The sequence below is a fragment of the Salmo trutta genome, chromosome 4 (genome assembly GCF_901001165.1).
Source record: "Salmo trutta chromosome 4, fSalTru1.1, whole genome shotgun sequence".
NCBI classification, from domain to species: Eukaryota; Metazoa; Chordata; class Actinopteri; order Salmoniformes; family Salmonidae; genus Salmo; species Salmo trutta.
Window position 1 is genome coordinate 6,774,466 of NC_042960.1, and position 18,232 is coordinate 6,792,697.

At 44.3% G+C, this 18,232-nt stretch overlaps 1 protein-coding gene across 2 annotated transcripts; it reads left to right on the plus strand.

Moving 5' to 3' along the window:
- The first annotated feature begins 1,333 nt into the window (after positions 1-1,333).
- Positions 1,334-17,925, plus strand: LOC115191757 (polycystin-2). Of its 2 annotated transcripts, none has more exons than XM_029749651.1 (15): positions 1,334-2,364; positions 2,642-2,755; positions 10,724-10,857; positions 12,229-12,479; positions 12,765-12,989; positions 13,262-13,490; positions 13,729-13,899; positions 14,177-14,358; positions 14,560-14,680; positions 14,808-14,906; positions 15,220-15,341; positions 15,498-15,615; positions 15,763-15,923; positions 16,099-16,246; positions 16,515-17,925. In XM_029749651.1, exons 1-15 carry the CDS (start codon positions 1,917-1,919, stop codon positions 16,743-16,745), a joined length of 2,754 nt encoding a protein of 917 aa, XP_029605511.1. In that variant the 5' UTR covers positions 1,334-1,916; the 3' UTR covers positions 16,746-17,925. The 2 variants fall into 2 exon arrangements, with proteins under 2 accessions (XP_029605511.1, XP_029605510.1); XM_029749650.1 differs by having other exon boundaries at positions 1,336-2,364; positions 15,760-15,923.
- Positions 17,926-18,232: the final 307 nt, after the last annotated feature.

Sequence of the window (18,232 nt, forward strand, 5' to 3'; positions counted from 1 at the left end):
CACACACCTGGTTTCAATTCCCTAATTACATGTTGTATATTTTCCCTCCGTTTCCCCCATGTCCTTGTCGGGAATTGTTTATTTTGTAAGTACTCGTGCTATGTGTTACTGGTGTGCTACGGGCTTTGTACTCATGTGTTTGTTGTTTTGTATGCCGTTAGTTTTATATATTCACCAAGTTCTGCTCTCCCTCGTTTGACTTCCCTGCCACCAGTTACGCACCCCTTACAAATAGGGATGGATTGTTGAAAGAAAGAGTTGATTCTATGAAGAATACATCATGACATCACAAAGCTTGATAAATGCAAAAATAACCCGTACAAAGGTTTACTTTAGAACACATGGTACAAAGTCTCTGAGAAAAAAATACAATTTGTAAATAGTTACAGCAAACTCTAAAGATGATACCTACCTTCTTTGTCATCAGATAACATCACGAGGATAGTCACTGCAAATAGAACACAGACAGCACTGTTGACATCCATGCCTGCAAAATTATCTGAAGTCTCTTTCCCATGGAAATCTATTATGAAGGCTGATACATGCTAATTAAACAACCCTCTCATGAATTGAGCCGGTGGGTGATTTAAATCAAAACTGGAGAATGAGCGCCATCTAATGGACATGAATAACACAACAGTGAGTAAAGGTAATACAATGTGACAAAGTTGATAAGTATGTAAAAACACCATCACACATCACGTGTAAAGTAACAATGTTGCTAGAAAAGAACATGCCAAGTGACCGAATAACTATGGAAGTACTAGTAGAAATGCTGTTGTTCCATCTAAAGAAATATGATTGGCCTTTAGAAATGTCACTCAATTATTGGGTCCAAATCACATCAAATCCTGGCCAGGTTTTGCAGGACTGTCTTGTTGCTTAGCAGCCCCAGACCCAAACATACATAGTAATACAAAGTATATAAAGGCACATGCATTTAGCCCTAAAATAATGTCCTCATGACAAATTGTGATTTTATTCATTCTAAATAGTAGGCTATTCAATCTCATTCCATACACAGCACTGCAAACACTCATCCTGAATAGCAATTTGCTCAGAAAACGAACAAAAACTAATATAAACCTTTGGAGAAAAAAGTGTTTTGCTGAGCCATATAAGGCAATTATAGTTTACTGCTGTATAAATAAATATTGAAATGTTTTTTTTTCACTCGTTTAATAATGATGGAATGTACAGCAACTTGATTTTATTCTATTGTATTCTATATTGTACAATTCTAAGACGTGAAATTGTCTTTTACCAAAGTGATTCACCCCTACGCATTCGACTGTGCTGTATTTTCCAGAGGTGCATGCCACAGTGTCTGTGACGCCATGACTTCTAATGTAATCTGAGTCTCCAACAAATGAGAATGCGAGATTTTGGGGGAACAGCAAGAACAAGATGGCTGGCCCGGGACAAGGAAAGTGTTTGGCTTCTTTTCCATAAACGAGGCATTTCGTTGATATTTTTCAGTTTCATTAGTAAATGTTTAGGCTACAAATTCGTTTTGTAACTATATATTTTTTGTTGTTGATATACCTACTTTTGCAATAGTTTGATCTAGAACTACGCAGACGCTCACTTTCTTGAAGACAGAAACTTTAGATGTTGTGTTATTTTTCTTTCATAGTAACTAATTTACGTTTCGAAGTATATTTGTTGTTAAGAGGAACATATACAAATAATCAAAATTAGTTAATCTGTGGTTTCCCGAAATTGTTTTGCAGAGTTTGAACTTTGGCAACTTTCTTACATATTTTAATGTGTGCTAAACATTTCCTTTCTGATATGTGCGTCAAGCGTGACATAAACATAGCACTTGTTAGTGGCTAGAGACATAATTGATTTTTAACGTTTCGTAAATGTAGTTAGTCTGGCCTTTAAAAGCTTTTCAGTGAATTGGACTAACAATGAGCTCGACTCGAGTGAGATCACAACAACCGCAGCAGAATCAGGCTGGCAGGTCCGCCACGGGCGCAGCGGGTGCGTCCCTGCCGCACAGATTGGACACAAGCGAGGGGATTGAGATGGAGAACATACAGCACCAGGACTTGGGGCTCGGGGGCGCCATAGGCACACCATCACCCCCATCAAGACAAGCCTGGAGTCGGGACAACCCGGGGTTCGAACCGGAGGATGAGATGATGGGGGCCGATTGGCCTCCGGCTAGCCCAGGGAGAAGATCAGTGTCCACAGGCTCCAGCAGTAGCTGCAGCAGCGGGTTGGGAAGTTACACCGCCGGAGGGAGCAGCACCCGCATCCACCGTGGATTATACCCGACCCCGACAGTGGATGCCCTGCAGCAAGACAGACATGACATCAAAAGCTGTGGGAAGAGGATACTGGAGAAAATAAGAAGTTAGTGTCACTTACGTTTCCTCCTTGTATGAAGAACACTACAGCTGCCAAGAGGTCTGGACCTCTATGACACAGGAGGTAGTGCACTTGCCCTTTAACTTGTAGAGACATGGGTCACTGGCTCAAACACCTCTCTGGCCGTTCTTCCTCACTGTTCCATACACCACTAAGGTCAACACACACCTGTAGATGCCCTCATTGGTAATGCACTGGCATCTCAAGGCATCTCAAGGTTAAGGAAGGATACTAATGTGTGTGTTAATTGTTTTTTCCCCAGTTTTGTGGGGTACTCAGCTGATGGAGGATAGTGACAGCAGCAGAGAGAGGTACCTGAGGAACGTCCTGAGAGAAATGGTCACCTACGTCATCTTCCTCATCACACTGTGTATCTGTAAGTACCACGGACACACATACACACGGCGGCTCCGCGTGAGGAGACTACAACAGACTTCTTCCGTCACGACTTACCTCTAAGGCCCTTCTGCTAGCTAGCTAGCCCCGGCCTGCTAGCTGTCTGAATCGCCGTGTCTCCAGCCAACTTAACTACTCACTGGGCCCCTATGATCACTCGGCTACGCATGCCTCTCCCTAATGTCAATATGCCTTGTCCATTGCTGTTCTGGTTAGTGATTGTCTTGTTTCACTGTAGAGCCTCTAGCCCTGCTCAATATGCCTTAGCTAACCCTTCAGTTCCACCTCCCACACATGCGGTGACATCACCTGGTTTAAATGATGCTTCTAGAGACAATATCTCCCTCATCGTCACTCTATGCCTAGGTTCACCTCCACTGTATTCACATCCTACCATACCTTTGTCTGTACATTATGCCTTGAATCTAATCTATCGCGCACATCAACCTGCTCCTTTTACTCTCTGTTCCGAACATACTAGACGACCAGTTCTTATAGCCTTTAGCCGCAACCTTATCCTACTCCTCCTCTGTTCCTCTGGTGATGTAGAGGTTAATCCAGGCCCAGCAGTGCCTAGCTCCACTCCCAATCCCCCAGGCGCTCTCATTTGTTGACTTCTGTAACCTTAAAAGCCTTGGTTTCATGCATGTTAACATTAGAAGCCTCCTCCCCAAGTTTGTTTTATTCACTGCCTTAGCACACTCTGCCAACCCGGATGTCCTAGCCATGTCTGAATCCTGGCTTAGGTAGACCACCAAAACCCCTGAAATTTCCATCCCTAACTATAACATTTTCCGACAAGATAGAACTGCTAAAGGGGGTGGAATGGTAATCTACTGCAGAGATAGCTTGCAGAGTTCTGTCATACTATCCAGGTCTGTGCCCAAACAATTAGAGCTTCTACTTCTAAAAATCCACCTTATCAGAAACAAGTCTCTCACCGTTGCTGCTTGCTATAGACCACCCTCTGCCCCCAGCTGTGCCCTGGACACCATATGTGAATTGATTGCCCCCCATCTATCTTCAGAGCTTGTGCTGTTAGGTGACCTAAACTGAGACATGCTTAACACCCCGGCCATCCTACAATCTAAACTTGATTCCCTCAATCTCACCCAAATTATCAATGAACCTACCAGGTACAACCCCAAATCCGTAAACACGGGCACCCTCATAGATATCATCCTAACCAACTTGCCCTCCAAATACACCTCTGCTGTTTTCAACCAGGATCTCAGCGATCACTGCCTCATTGCCTGCATCCGTAATGGGTCTGCGGTCAAACGACCACCACTCATCACTGTCAAACGCTCCCTTAAACACTTCAGCGAGCAGGCCTTTCTAATCGACCTGGCCTGGGTATCCTGGAAGAATATTAACCTCATCCCGTCAGTAGAGGATGCCTGGTTATTCTTTAACAGTGCCTTCCTCACCATCTTAAATAAGCATGCCACATTCAAAAAATGTAGAACCAGGAACAGATATAGCCCTTGGTTCACTCCAGACCTGACTGCCCTTGACCAGCACAAAAACATCCTGTGGCGTTCTGCATTAGCATCGAATAGCCCCGTGATATGCAACCTTTCAGGGAAGTTAGGAACCAATATACACAAGCAGTTAGGAAAGCTAAGGCTAGCTTTTTCAAGCAGAAATTTGCATCCTGTAGCACAAACTCAAAAACGTTCTGGGACACTGTAAAGTCTATGGAGAATAAGAGCACCTCCTCCCACTGCACTGAGGCTAGGAAACACTGTCACCACCGATAAATCCACGATAATTGAGAATTTCAATAAGCATTTTTCTACAGCTGGCCATGCTTTCCACCTGGCTACCCCTACCCCGGTCAACTGCCCTGCACCCCCCACAGCAACTCGCCCAAGCCTCCCCCATTTCTCCTTCAACCAAATCCAGATAGCTGATGTTCTGAAAGAGCGGTAAAATTTGGACCCCTACAAATCAGCCGGGCTAGACAATCTGGACCCTCTTTCTAAAATGATCTGCCAAAATTGTTGCAACCCCTATTACTAGCCTGTTCAACCTGTCTTTCGTATCGTCTGAGATCCCCAAAGATTGGAAAGCTGCTATGGTCATCCCCTTCTTTAAAGGGGGAGACACTCTAGACCCAAACTGCTACAGACCTATATCTATCCTACCCTGCCTTTCTAAGGTCTTCAAAAGCCAAGTTAACAAACAGATCATTTCGAATCCCACCGTACCTTCTCCGCTATGCAATCTGGCTTCCGAGCTGGTCATGGGTGCACCTCAGGCACGCTCAAGGTCCTAAACGATATCATAACTTTCATCGATAAGAGACAATACTGTGCAGCCGTATTCATCGACCTGGCCAAGGCGTTCGACTCTGTCAATCACCACATTCTTATTGGCAGACTCAACAGCCTCGGTTTCTCAAATGACTGCCTCGCCTGGTTCACCAACTACTTCTCTGAATGAGTTCAGTGTGTCAAATCGGAGGGCCTGTTGTCCGGACCTCTGGCAGTCTCTATGGAGGTGCCACAGCGTTCAATTCTAGAGCCGACTCTCTTCTCTGTATACATCAATGATGTCGCTCTTGCTGCTGGTGATTCTTTGATCCACCTCTACGCAGACGACACCATTCTGTATTGTTCTGGCCCTTCTTTGGATACTGTGCTAACTAACCTCCAGACGAGCTTCAATGCCATACAACTCGCCTTCCGTGACCTCCAACTGCACTTAAATGCAAGTAAAACTAAATGCATGCTCTTCAACCGATCGCTGCCCGCACCTGCCCGCCCGTCCAGCATCACTACTCTGGACGGTTCTGACCTAGAATATGTGGACAACTACAAATACCTGGGTGTCTGGTTAGACTGTAAACTCTCCTTCCAGACCCACATTAAGCATCTCCAATCCAAAATTAAATCTAGAATCGGCTTCCTATTTCGCAACAAAGCATCCTTCACTCATGCTACCAAACATACCCTCGTAAAACGGACTATCCTACCGATCCTCGACTTCGGCGATGTAATTTACAAAATAGCCTCCAACAGTACTCAACAAATTGGATGCAGTCTATCACAGTGCCATCCGTTTTGTCACCAAAGCCCCATATACTACCCACCACTGCGACCTGTACGCTCTCGTTGGCTGGCCCTCGCTTCATACTTGTCGCCAAACCCACTGGCTCCAGGTCATCTACAAGTCTTTGCTAGGTAAAGCCCCGCCTTATCTCAGTTCACTGGTCACCATAGCAGCACCCACCCGCAGCACGCGCTCCAGCAGGTATATTTCACTGGTCACCCCCAATAGCCAATTCCTTGTTTGGCCGCCTTTCCTTCCAGTTCTCTACTGCCAATGACTGGAACGAACTGCAAAAATCTCTGAAGCTGGAGACTCTTATCTCTGGTTAAATAAAGGTAAAATAAAACACACACACACACCCACAGAGGATGCATGTTGGACATCATAAGTCTTTTTGCATAAAAAATGTTGGCCCCACTTAGTAGACATGCATTATTTAAACAATCAGGCCCGAGGGGGTGTGGTATATGACCAATATACCACGGATAAGGAGTGCCTGGACGCAGCCCTTAGCCTTGGTATATTGGCCATATATCACAAACCCCCGAGGTGCCTTATTGCTATTATAAACTGGTTACCAACGTAATCAGAGCAGTAAAAATAATGTTTTGTCATACCTGTGGTATACAGTCTGATATACCACGTTTGTCAGCCAATCAGCATTCAGGGCTCGAACCACCCAGTTTATGAACCAGAATAACTATAGGATAGGCAAACCAATATAATGACATTGTAATAAGGTAGTAGTAAAGTACATACACCTATCAAGTATAGCACTTTTGTGCTCTCGCATTTGTATTTTCTTGAAAACATATTGAAGTGGTATTACTATGTAACTGCTGCTCTTAGCTAGGACTAATACTAACATCTGTCCGTGTGCATACTTTTACCCGCTGACCAGCTTTTCTTGCGGAAAAGTCATTTTCCAAACTCCTTACATCTGATAAACAACTCTGGCAGCGTATCAGGAAAGCTCCCTCAAGCCAGGAACTTCCATTAGAGTTTAGTCACTATTATCGTACGTTTGGGAATAGGATTGTGGGAAGATGATGAAAGTTCCAGAATACAGCACAACCGAGAGTCAGAATGCTGTTAATCTAGTTTCACCACTCCTTATACCACGGCTGCTGAGAGGAAAAGTGTTCCCGTGCCAGAATGGGGTTTTGGGTGGATCAGGAAGTCATTTCCTGGCTGGATAGATGGAGCTAGATCAGCCAGTTTCTCAGCCAGGTGGGAGTCAATGAAATAGAGGCTTGGAAAATAGCATCTATATTAGCCATATGGGCTATATGTGTGTATGTTGGACTGTTTATGTATATTTATCTAGATATAGATTATATATGGACCTGGATGCAGTCCAACAGAGCATATAAGGAAATACTACAATGGAATGCTGATTAAGTCGGGTTGGATGATACTTTTCTTATCAATCATCACGAAATACGTATACTTAAACATTTGAAATCAACCAATCCTCCATTGTTAAAATACCACAATCAAATCAAATTTTATTTGTCACATGCGCCAAATACAACAGGTGTAGTAGACCTTACAGTGAAATGCTTACTTACAAGCCCTTAACCAACAATGCCGTTTGAAGAAAAATAATAGTTATAGAAAAGTAAAAAAAAGTTACAAATAATTAAAGAGCAGCAGTAAAATAACAATAGCGAGGCTATATACAGGGGGTATCGGTAAAGAGTCAATGTGCGTGGGCACCGGTTAGTCGAGGTAATTGGGGTAATATGTACATGTAGGTAGAGTTAGTGACTATGCATAGATAATGTACAGAGAGTAGCAGCAGTGTAAAGGGGGGGTGGGGCAATGCAAATAGTTTGGGTAGCCATTTGATTAGATGTTAAGGAGTCTTATTGCTTGGGGGTAGAAGCTGTTAAGAAGCCTTTAGGACCTAGACTTGGAGCTCCGGTAACGCTTGCCGTGCGATAACAGAGAGAACAGTCTATGACTAGGGTGGCTGGAGTCTTTGACAATTTTTTGGGCCTTCCTCTGACACTGTCTGGTATAGAGGTTCTGGATGGCAAGGAGCTCGGACCCAGTGATCTACTGGGTCGTACGCATTACCCTCTGTAGTGCTTTGCGGTCGGAGGCCGAGCAGTTGCCATACCAGGCAGTGATGCAACCAGTCAGGATGCTCTCAATGGTGCAGCTGTAGAACCTTTTGAGGATCTGAGGGCCCATGTCAAGTCTTTTCAGTCTCCTGAGTGGGAATAGGTTTTGTCGTGACTGTCTTGGTGTGTTTGGACCAAGATAGTTTGTTGGTGATGTAGACACCAAGGAACTTGAAGCTCAAACTGCTCCACTACAGCTCCGTCGATGAGAATGCTCGGTCCTCGATGAGAGTGCTCGGTCCTCCTTTTCCCATAGTCCACAATCATCTTCTTTGTCTTGATCACATTGAGGGAGAGGTTGTTGTCCTGGCATAACACGGCCAGGTCTCTGACCTCCTCCCTATAGGCTGTCTCATCGTTGTCGGTGATCAGGCCTACCATGGTTGTGTCATCTGCAAACTTAATGATGGTGTTAGAGTCGTGCCTGGCCATGCAGTCATGAGGGAACAGAGAGTACAGGAGGGGACTGAGCACGCACCCCAGAGGGGTCCCCGTGTTGAGGATCAGCGTGTCGGATGTGTTGTTACCTACCCTTACCACCTGTGGGCGGTCTGTCAGGAAGTCCAGGATCCAGTTGCAGGGGGAGGTTTTTAGTCCCAGGGTCCTTAGCTTAGTGATGAACTTTGAGGGCACTATGGTGTTGAATGCTGAGCTGTAGTCAATGAATAGCATTCTCACCTAGGTGTTCCTTTTGTCCAGGTGGGAAAAGACAGTGTGGAGTGCAATAGAGACTGCATCATCTGTGGATCTGTTGGGGCAGTAATGTAAATTGGAGTGGGTCTAGGGTTTCTGGGTTAATGGTGTTGATGTGAGCCATGACCAGCCTTTCAAAGCACTTAATGGCTACAGACGTGGGTGCTACGGGTCGGTAGTCATTCAGGCAGGTTACCTTAGTGTTCTTGAGCACAACGACTATGGTGGTCTGCTTAAAACATGTTGGTATTACAGACTCAGTCAGGGACAGGTTGAAAATGTCAGTGAAGATACTTGCCAGTTGGTCAACGCATGCTCGGAGTACACGTCGTGGTAATCCGTCTGGCCCTGCGGCCTTGTGAATGTTGACCTGTTTAAAGATCTTACTCACATCGGCTATGGAGTGCGTGATCACACAGTCGTCCGGAACAGCTGATGCTCTCATGAGTGTTTCAGTGTCACTTGCCTCGACGCGAGCATAGAAGTAATTTAGCTCATCTGGTAGGCTCGTGTCACTGGGCAGCACGCAGCTGTGCTTCCCTTTGTAGTCTGTGATAGTTTGCAAGTCCAGCCACATCCGACGAGCGTCAGAGCCGGTGTAGTACGATTCATTCTTAGTCCTGTATTGACTATGGAATGCTGAATACGTTTTATCCCTGTGACTTTGCTGCTTGTGCAACTGTAAGCCTGTGCATGGGAGCTAGTAGGCCAGGATTTGGTAGCTGGTGCTAACATGAAGTCCCGGCTTGCAGTATAATACTGGCTCTCACTGTACCTGTTGGATCACTCAGAGAGAGAAACACATGATCAACACAAAGATGTAGTTCACAATATTGTTGTATACATTTCTTAGACGCCATTGTTTTAAGAAATTGTTTGAAGAAAATCATACCATGGACCATTTAGCTATTTTATTTAAAATTTTAGAACCCCTTTAGGTATCCCCCCCAAATATATATATATAATTTAAAAAACATAGATATTGAATTTGTCCTTTACTACTATAGCCCATAGAAACACATTGAATAACACATTCATAAATGGCAAAAAATACAGTCAAAAAATGTATCATAAGGAATAAGGTTTGGAAGTGTCTGTCCTATATCTAGGACATATACGAAAGCTCAGGCAATGTTAGTTTTTTTTACACATATTTAACCCCTTACGTTTGTTGGAACAAAACTATCTCCATACTTTCATTTGTATGGGTTACCTTTAGACGAGTCCCATGACACTTGTCATAGAGCAGAACCAAGAAAGCCGTCATGTTCGTGAGATTCTTACCTTTCTATAGAGTGGTTATATTAGTTTATAGGCCAAACCGTTCAGACGCTACAGACGTTTTCTTGAGATGATCTTTTTTAGGGATGTCTCCTGGTCAGACAGAGCTCTAGCTCTGCCACTTTCCACCTCAGATGCGGAAGACCGCCACAGGCGGATGCGTTGGATTGAGACATAGCCCATGCAAAAAAACTTATATCTCGAGCTTAAAGGAAAATTCCATCCCAAAACTTTTGGTATTCTTTGGTATTTGTTTGATTAGTCGATTTTTGACATAGTCCCAAAATGTTTTGCTTGTCAGTAATCAAGTTTTCAAGATATGTAACTTTCAAAATGCAAAAATCATACAGCGTCATATGATGCAAAATGCATTATACGGGGATGATTTTTGTATTTTGAAAGTTACATATCTTGAAAACTTTATTGCTGACAAGCAAAATATTTCGGGACTATGTCAACAATGGACAAATGAAACAAATACCAAAATATAGTTTCTGGGTGGAGTTTTCTTTTAATTATGTTACTTCGATTGATGCACCGGTGTGTCAATAGACTCTATGAGGGTAAACACAATATAGGCTAATACAACTGTAGCATGACAGTAATATATAGGATAACATTAATGCCGTTATTCATTATTTTAAACATTGGGTATGTATATAAGCATGTATGAAATAAACAGTTATTAGAAAATGCTGAACAGGTATGCTGTGTGTAACTAAAAACACAATAGAAAATGCACCATAATCTCATCCAGAGAAACTCTTACAGTATCTTCTGTTGTGTAGTAACCTATGGGATGGTGGGCTCCAACATGTACTACTACACCAAGGTGATGTCCCAGCTCTTCCTGGATACACCACTGTCCCCGGGGGACACAGCCACATTCAGAAGCCTCTCAACTATGAGTGAATTCTGGAAGGTAATGAGTCAATTCCCCGGTTTGCTATGCAGTGGTTTAATTTCCTGCTTTGTGCTTTTTGTCTGATTTGGAAAATAGAGCTTGGTGCTTAGTTATGGTATAACAAAGATGTCAATGCATTTACTTTGGCCCATGCTCAGTTACACTATATATATACAAAAGTATGTGGACACCCCTTCAAATTAGTGGATTTGTCTATTTCAGCCACATCCGGTGCTGACAGGTGTAAAATATCGAGCACACAGCCATGCATTCTCCATTAAAAAAACATTAGCAGTTGAATGACCTTACTGAAGAGATCAGTGACTTTCAACGTGGCACCGTCATAGGATGCCACCTTTTCAACAAGTCAGTTTGTCAAATTTCTGCCCTGCTAGAGCTGCCCCGGTCAACTGTAACTGCAGTTATTGTGAAGTGGAAACGTCTAGGAGCAACAACGACTCAGCCACAAAGTGGTAGGCCACACAAGCTCACAGAACAGGACCTCCAAGTCATCTCACTACTGAGTTCCAAACTGCCTCTGGAAGCAACGTCAGCACAACAACTGTACGCCAGGAGCTTCATGAAATGGGTTTCCATACCCGAGCAGCCGCAAGCCTAAGATTCCCATGGCATTGGCTGGAGTGGTGTAAAGCTCACCGCAATTGGACTCTGGAGCAGTGGAAACGCGTTCTCTGGAGTGATGAATCACGCTTCACCATCTGGCAGTCCGAGGGTTGAATCTGGGTTTGGCGGATGCATAGTGCCAACTGTAAAGTTTGGTGGAGGAGGAATAATGGTCTGGGACTGTTTTTCATGGTTCGTGCTAGGCCCCTTAGTTCCAGTGAAGGGAAATCTTTAACGCTACAGCATATAATGACATTCTAGACGTTTCTGTGCTTCCAACTTTGTGGCAATGACAATGCCTGCGTGCACAAAGCAAGGTCCATACAGAAATGGTTTGTCGAGATTGGTGTGGAGGAACTTGACTGGCCTGCACAGAGCCCTGACCTCAACCCCATCAAACACCTTTGGGATGAATTGGAACACTGACTGCGAGCCAGGCATAATCGCCCAACATCAATGCCCAACCTTACTAATGCTCTTGTGGCTGAATAAAAGCAAGTCCCTGCGCAGTTCCAACATGTAGAGGAAAGCCTTTCCAGAAGCTTTTCCTCTACAACTCTGTATTAATGCCCAGGATTTTGGAATGAGATATTCAATGAGTAGGTGTCCACATACTTTTTGTTGCGTAGTGTATATGAAGCATAAAACCAAAGCAGCACACACTTAAAAGTATTTAGTCCAAATCACATGAATTAACACCAAATAGAACAATGGCGCTTTCAGTTGAAATTCTCTCTGTAACCAACGCGTCTCTCCACCATGCAGTTCACAGAGGGTCCCTTCCTGAACGGGATGTATTGGGAGGTGTGGTACAACAACAATAGTCTCCCTGAGAACCACAGTATGATCTACTATGAGAACTTGCTACTGGGGGTGCCCCGCCTCCGCCAGGTCAAAGTTCGCAACGAATCCTGCTCTGTGCACGAGGACCTTAGGGACGAGGTGCAGGACTGCTACAATATGTACACCCCTAGCAACGAGGACAGCGCCCCCTTTGGCCCCATGAACGGAACTGCGTACGTCTACTAAACTACTATGTACTACTGTTAGATGTATAGTTAAATGGTAACGTATAAGAAAACAACCATAGAGCTACAATTGGTTGTAATGCTAGAGACTAAACCAAAGCAATAGTTGCAACATGTGCTCTAGTGTTAACTGAAAGCACATTATGGATGCTGTCCACCAGATAAAAGTATGGCGTATAACATCACTCACTTATAGCCACCAGTGAATACCAGGCCAAACTGTTTCACTGGGGCTCTATGATGAGTCTGACTGTCTGTTTGTCTTTCCACCAGGTGGATGTACACAGAGGAGAACAGCCTGAATGGGAGTAGTTATTGGGGCCAGGTGGCTACCTACGGTGGAGGGGGGTACTACCAGGACCTGGCCCGTTCCAGAGATGAGTCAGCCGGCTTGCTACGCTCCCTAAAACATCAGCTGTGGCTGGACAGAGGAACCAGAGCCGTCTTCCTGGACTTCTCTGTCTACAACGGCAACATCAATCTCTTCTGTATCGCCAGGTACAGAGCCCAGAGTTATTACATACGTATTACATGTTACTTAGGACTGTTTCACACTAATTATATCGGTGATACATAGGTTCAATTCAGGCTCTCAACACATTCATGGTTGGGATCAATGACTCCAATGGGAGTTCTCTAGTTACCATCCTCATCCACAATCTGGTGTCATTTTCACCCTAGAGAGGCTGAATACTGAATATCTCTTGTTCATTCAGTTTAACCTGTCTGCTTAACTGCAGGGATAAATACAGTTGAATTGAATGTTTCAGATTAGTGGTGGAGTTCCCCGCTACAGGAGGCGTAGTCACTTCCTGGCAGTTTCAGACTGTGCGTCTGATTCGCTACGTGTCCAGCTGGGACTACTTTGTCGGGGTGTGTGAGGTGGCCTTTTGCCTCTTCATCCTGTACTACGTGGTGGAGGAGGCCCTGGAGATACGCATCCACCGCCTGCGCTACTTCAAGAGCGTGTGGAACTGCCTGGACGTCCTCATCGTTGTGGTACGTAATTCAAGATGGCCGCCCTAGCAGGGAGTAGGAAGGGATGGAGTCTCCCTGAAACACCCAAGTAAAGAAGGGCTCTGTTCCAGTATCCACACTAACATACTACTTAGAATGAGGTAGTGCAATGAACATGCATTCTAAGTGGTAGGCTAGTATAGACATTGGAACAAAGGGAAGAGGTTTGTGATCCAAATATTGTTGTGTTGAGATTCCAAATATCCCCCACTTTTTCCAGTTGAGTGTTTCTGCCATAATCGTCAACATCACCAGAACGTCCGTGGTGAACAATCGTCTCAAAGACCTTCTGGAGAACCACAGCGCCCACCCCAGCTTCGAGCCTCTGGCACACCTCCAGGTTACGTTCAACAACATGGCCGCAGTCATCGTCCTCTTCTCCTGGGTGAAGGTAAGAATGGCTTTATGGTAGATTGACATGCTGAATGTAGCAATTGAGTGGGAATTGACCAGGAGCAGAGCTTGAACCAGACAGTCTGCAGTTGGTTACAGGATGAGAGTACTACTACCTGTGCCGTAAAGGTTCAGACCTGTTGGCAGAAGCCAAAGTATGCTCCCATAAAGGGAGACTATATTAGCATGATTTTAATACAAATAAAAAAAGACAGAATTGATATAATGCTATTCAAAGACACTTGAATTCTAACCTGGTTTCTGCTCATCTTCAGCTCTTCAAGTTCATCAACTTCAACAAGACCATGAGCCAGCTGTCCACCACCATGTCTCGCTGTGCCAAGGACCTCATCGGCTTCGCCATCATGTTCTTCATCATCTTCCTGGCCTACGCTCAGCTGGCCTACCTGGTGTTTGGCACCCAGGTCAACGACTTCAGTACCTTCCAAGCCTGCATGTAAGTAACATTGGTTTGATTGGAATCAACCCAGGTTCTAAGATTCTCAGTTCTTTAGGTTCTCCATAGACAACCAGGGCTCCCAGATTGATTCGAGTTTTGTTTGGAATTTGACCCATTGGAACTATAATGGTAACGCACCCCTATAGCTTCATCTTAGCCTCTTCATAGCTTCTTCTTCTTGTCTACTTTTCCATGTAGTTTTACCCAGTTCCGCATCATCCTGGGAGACTTTGAGTTCTCAGAGATAGAGGAAGCTAACCCAGTCCTGGGACCCATCTACTTCATCACCTTCGTCTTCTTCATCTTCTTCATCCTCATGGTGAGTTTTGATATACTACCATTGATAAATGTGTGGGTATATTGATATACATTTATATTGTACTATTTGATCTACATTATCTCGAGAGATTAAAGGTTGCTCTGACTTGTCTTTTGTCTCCCTGTAGAATATGTTCCTGGCCATCATCAATGACACCTACTCGGAGGTGAAGGCAGACATGTCCCAGCAGAGGTCTGAGATGGAGATGACGGACCTCATTAAAAAGGTACGGACCCAAATGGTATGTGGGGTTATTTGTTCTAGTAGGTGTATGTGATCCCTTAACGTGTCATTGTAGCTGAGTATTTCAAACAACTGCAAGCTGGCTTGTATCATAGCAACTTCATATTTAAGATTCTATGAAGTAAAGACTTCAATTGAAAATGAGACTCAAGTTAATGTAAGTTTACATTACTGTTGAATATTATCAACATGTACTGAATAACTGATAAATGCAGAATGAAAATGGCAACAACATTCACCTCAGAGTGTTGATAGGTGTCCTTGAGTTTGTCTGAGTGTTGTTCCTTTCCCTGCAGGGCTGTAACAAAGCCTTGATGAAGCTGAGACTGAAGAAGACCACTGTGGATGACATCTCAGATAGTCTGCGCCAGGCCGGTGGGAAACTCAACTTCGGCGAGCTCCGCCAGGACCTCAAAGGGTGACCGCTGCAGTGCCTGAAACCGAACTGGGGTTTCACTGACTAATTCATAAACATACACTATTTCATTAATTTATACATACATGCGAAGAAAGACATCAAGACACACGTGACATGTAATAGTACAACTAAATGTGTTGTTGTTTGTGTGTTTAGAAAGGGCCACACGGATGAGGCGATTGAGGCCATCTTTGCCAAGTATGACCACGGTGGGGACCAGGAGCTGACTGAGCACGAACACCAGCAGATGAGGGACGACCTGGAGAAGGAGAGAGTGAGTGGACGCGCGCGCACACACACACACACACACACACACACACACAGGGCAACGAGCTGCACACACACACACACACACACACACACACACACACACACACACGTTTGCAGATGTTCAGTGTGTCTCTGCACATATGGCCAGGAGGACTTGGATCTGGAGCGCAGCTCGTTGCCCAGACCTACCAGTGGGCGGAGCTTCCCCCGTAGCCATGACGACTCGGAGGAGGATGACGACGAGGACAGTGGTCACAGCTCCCGTCGCCGCGGCAGCAGCTCAGGAGGCGTGCCCTACGAAGAGTTTCAAGTGTAGGTCGAGTTCTATTACCAGCCAAGTTGAAGTATTGGGCTTTTGAAAGGTCCTCTGTGTGTTTCCGACAGAGGATGTACCTGATATTTTAATGTTTTAAATCATGTGTCGTAACTATGGATATAGCATGTTATATAAACGTGTTATTGACATTATTGTTCCGTTCTATTCCAGGCTGGTGCGTCGTGTTGACCGGATGGAGCACTCCATAGGTAGTATAGTGTCTAAGATCGATGCAGTGATTGTGAAGCTGGAGGCCATGGAGAGAGCTAAGCTCAAGAGGAGAGACGTGCTGGGAAAACTGCTGGAGGGGGTGCTGGAGGTGAGACAGAATGTACATGGACACACACACCAAACACTTCTTTAACATCTTTCCTTCCCCTCTTTCTGTCCATCTCTCTCGATCCACCATCTCACTTTTGTCCCCTCCTCTCTCAGACTTTTAGACTATTTATCTGGTCAATATGTTAGTGTATTATGTCTGTTTGTAACAGTGTGTTATATGTGAAAATGTTTAAGGACTCTTGGAAGATTAGTCCAAATGAGGACTAAAAGATACTAATAAAATCAAATCTCTCCCCCTCTCCCAGGATGAGAGGCAGGGTCGGGACATGGACGTCCAGAGAGAGCAGATGGAGCGGCTGGTGAGGGAGGAGCTAGAGCGCTGGGAGTCTGACGACACTGTCTCACAGGTCAGCCATCACCAGCCCACCACTGCCATTGGTCCAGGAGCCCAACCACGCCCCCGCAGCGCCCGCCCCTCCTCCTCCCTGTCTACTGACGGGGTGGACGCTGGGGGTAATGGGAGTGGCCACGTGTAAAACTCCACCCACCAGAAAGTTACATGGTAACGAGAAAGGGACATTCTAGTATTTTTACAGGTTCTAAGCGCCGAATCCTTGTGATGTGTGCATGCAATTTGAATTTTCTGAAAATTTTCCCATTGACCTCAATGGAAGATTATCGTGGAAGTCCGAGTTACGCAATCAAATTTTAAGTAAGGATTTGGACCTATCGGAGAGCAACCAAAATGGCTAAGGGTAACTTTAAGAGACATTTTAGTGAGGTTCGAGATTGTATTAATTGGTTGTGGCACAATAGGTTGTTGCACAAATGAAGATATCCTTGTGTAAATGTCCTTTCTGGTTGTGTTCTACATTATAAACCAGTACACAGTCCCATCATCATCCCTCTGTATTTGTTTGAAATCTTTACCTATGATACCACAATGGCAAAGTCACGTGCACAGCACCTCAGCTATCCAAGAGTGTGAGTGAAACCCACCCAATAGACTCATATGGTCTGAAAACAGTCCTACGTACTCCATCTATAAGATGGGTACATGCTTTAAGGCAAGCAAAATATGACCTGATACATTTACAAAGCTTACAGTGCAAGCACAAGTACATGATTGTAGCGTTTAAAATGAAGGCCGAATACAATGAAGAATTAGGGTACATGAAGATGCTGGACACAATGAAGGGTACATGAAGGTTTTGATTATATTGGAGATATTACATGTGATGTAAATGAACTAGCCTCTAAGCTATTTCCATTTTGTTTATATTCTAAGAATACACGGCCTATCATTGCTTTTCCTGTGCGGGTACGTAGCTCAAGGGCTTTTGGTTTTGATTACACCGTATACGCACGCACATCTTCATATTCCACAGGAAAAGAATTGGCTCATCGATCGTTCATTTGCTGCTTTCCTTTTTGTCATTTTAATATAGTTACAAGTGTGGCTCATCCTGTCATAATTACTCATCTATATCACTTTGTAATGACTTACAAAACACCCTTTATAAACGTATAATATGACACATATTGTAACTTGAAACAAACTTAGATTCGGAGTGCATCTAGGGTCATGTGATCCTCGTGTGTATTATTATGTACGCTGCCTTGCAGTATTTTGTAGTGTTATTATTTTGTACTTTTTTTGTGGTTACATACTGTATATCAAAGGTGTGAAAAATAAAGTGTATTGTGATGCTAAAACGATGAAGTGGTGTGTGTTAAAAAATCGTCAATTTAATCCGGGTCGTTTGATACGTTTTGAACACACCGATAGTGACTCTAAACCTTGAATATAAGGTGTCAGTAATGGACCTGTCGTGTACATTGAACCGGTTTGATTGGAGTTGATATATGTTGGGGGATTAAGTGAGATTAAATAGGATTATACCCTCTATTGACCTAAATGCCTGTTCTGGAGACGAGACGCCTGCTCTGTCACCAAAAAGGTCTCTCTGTTACTAAAAGGTCTCACAAAGGTGACCATTTAGGCCTCTGTATGTGTTCTAGG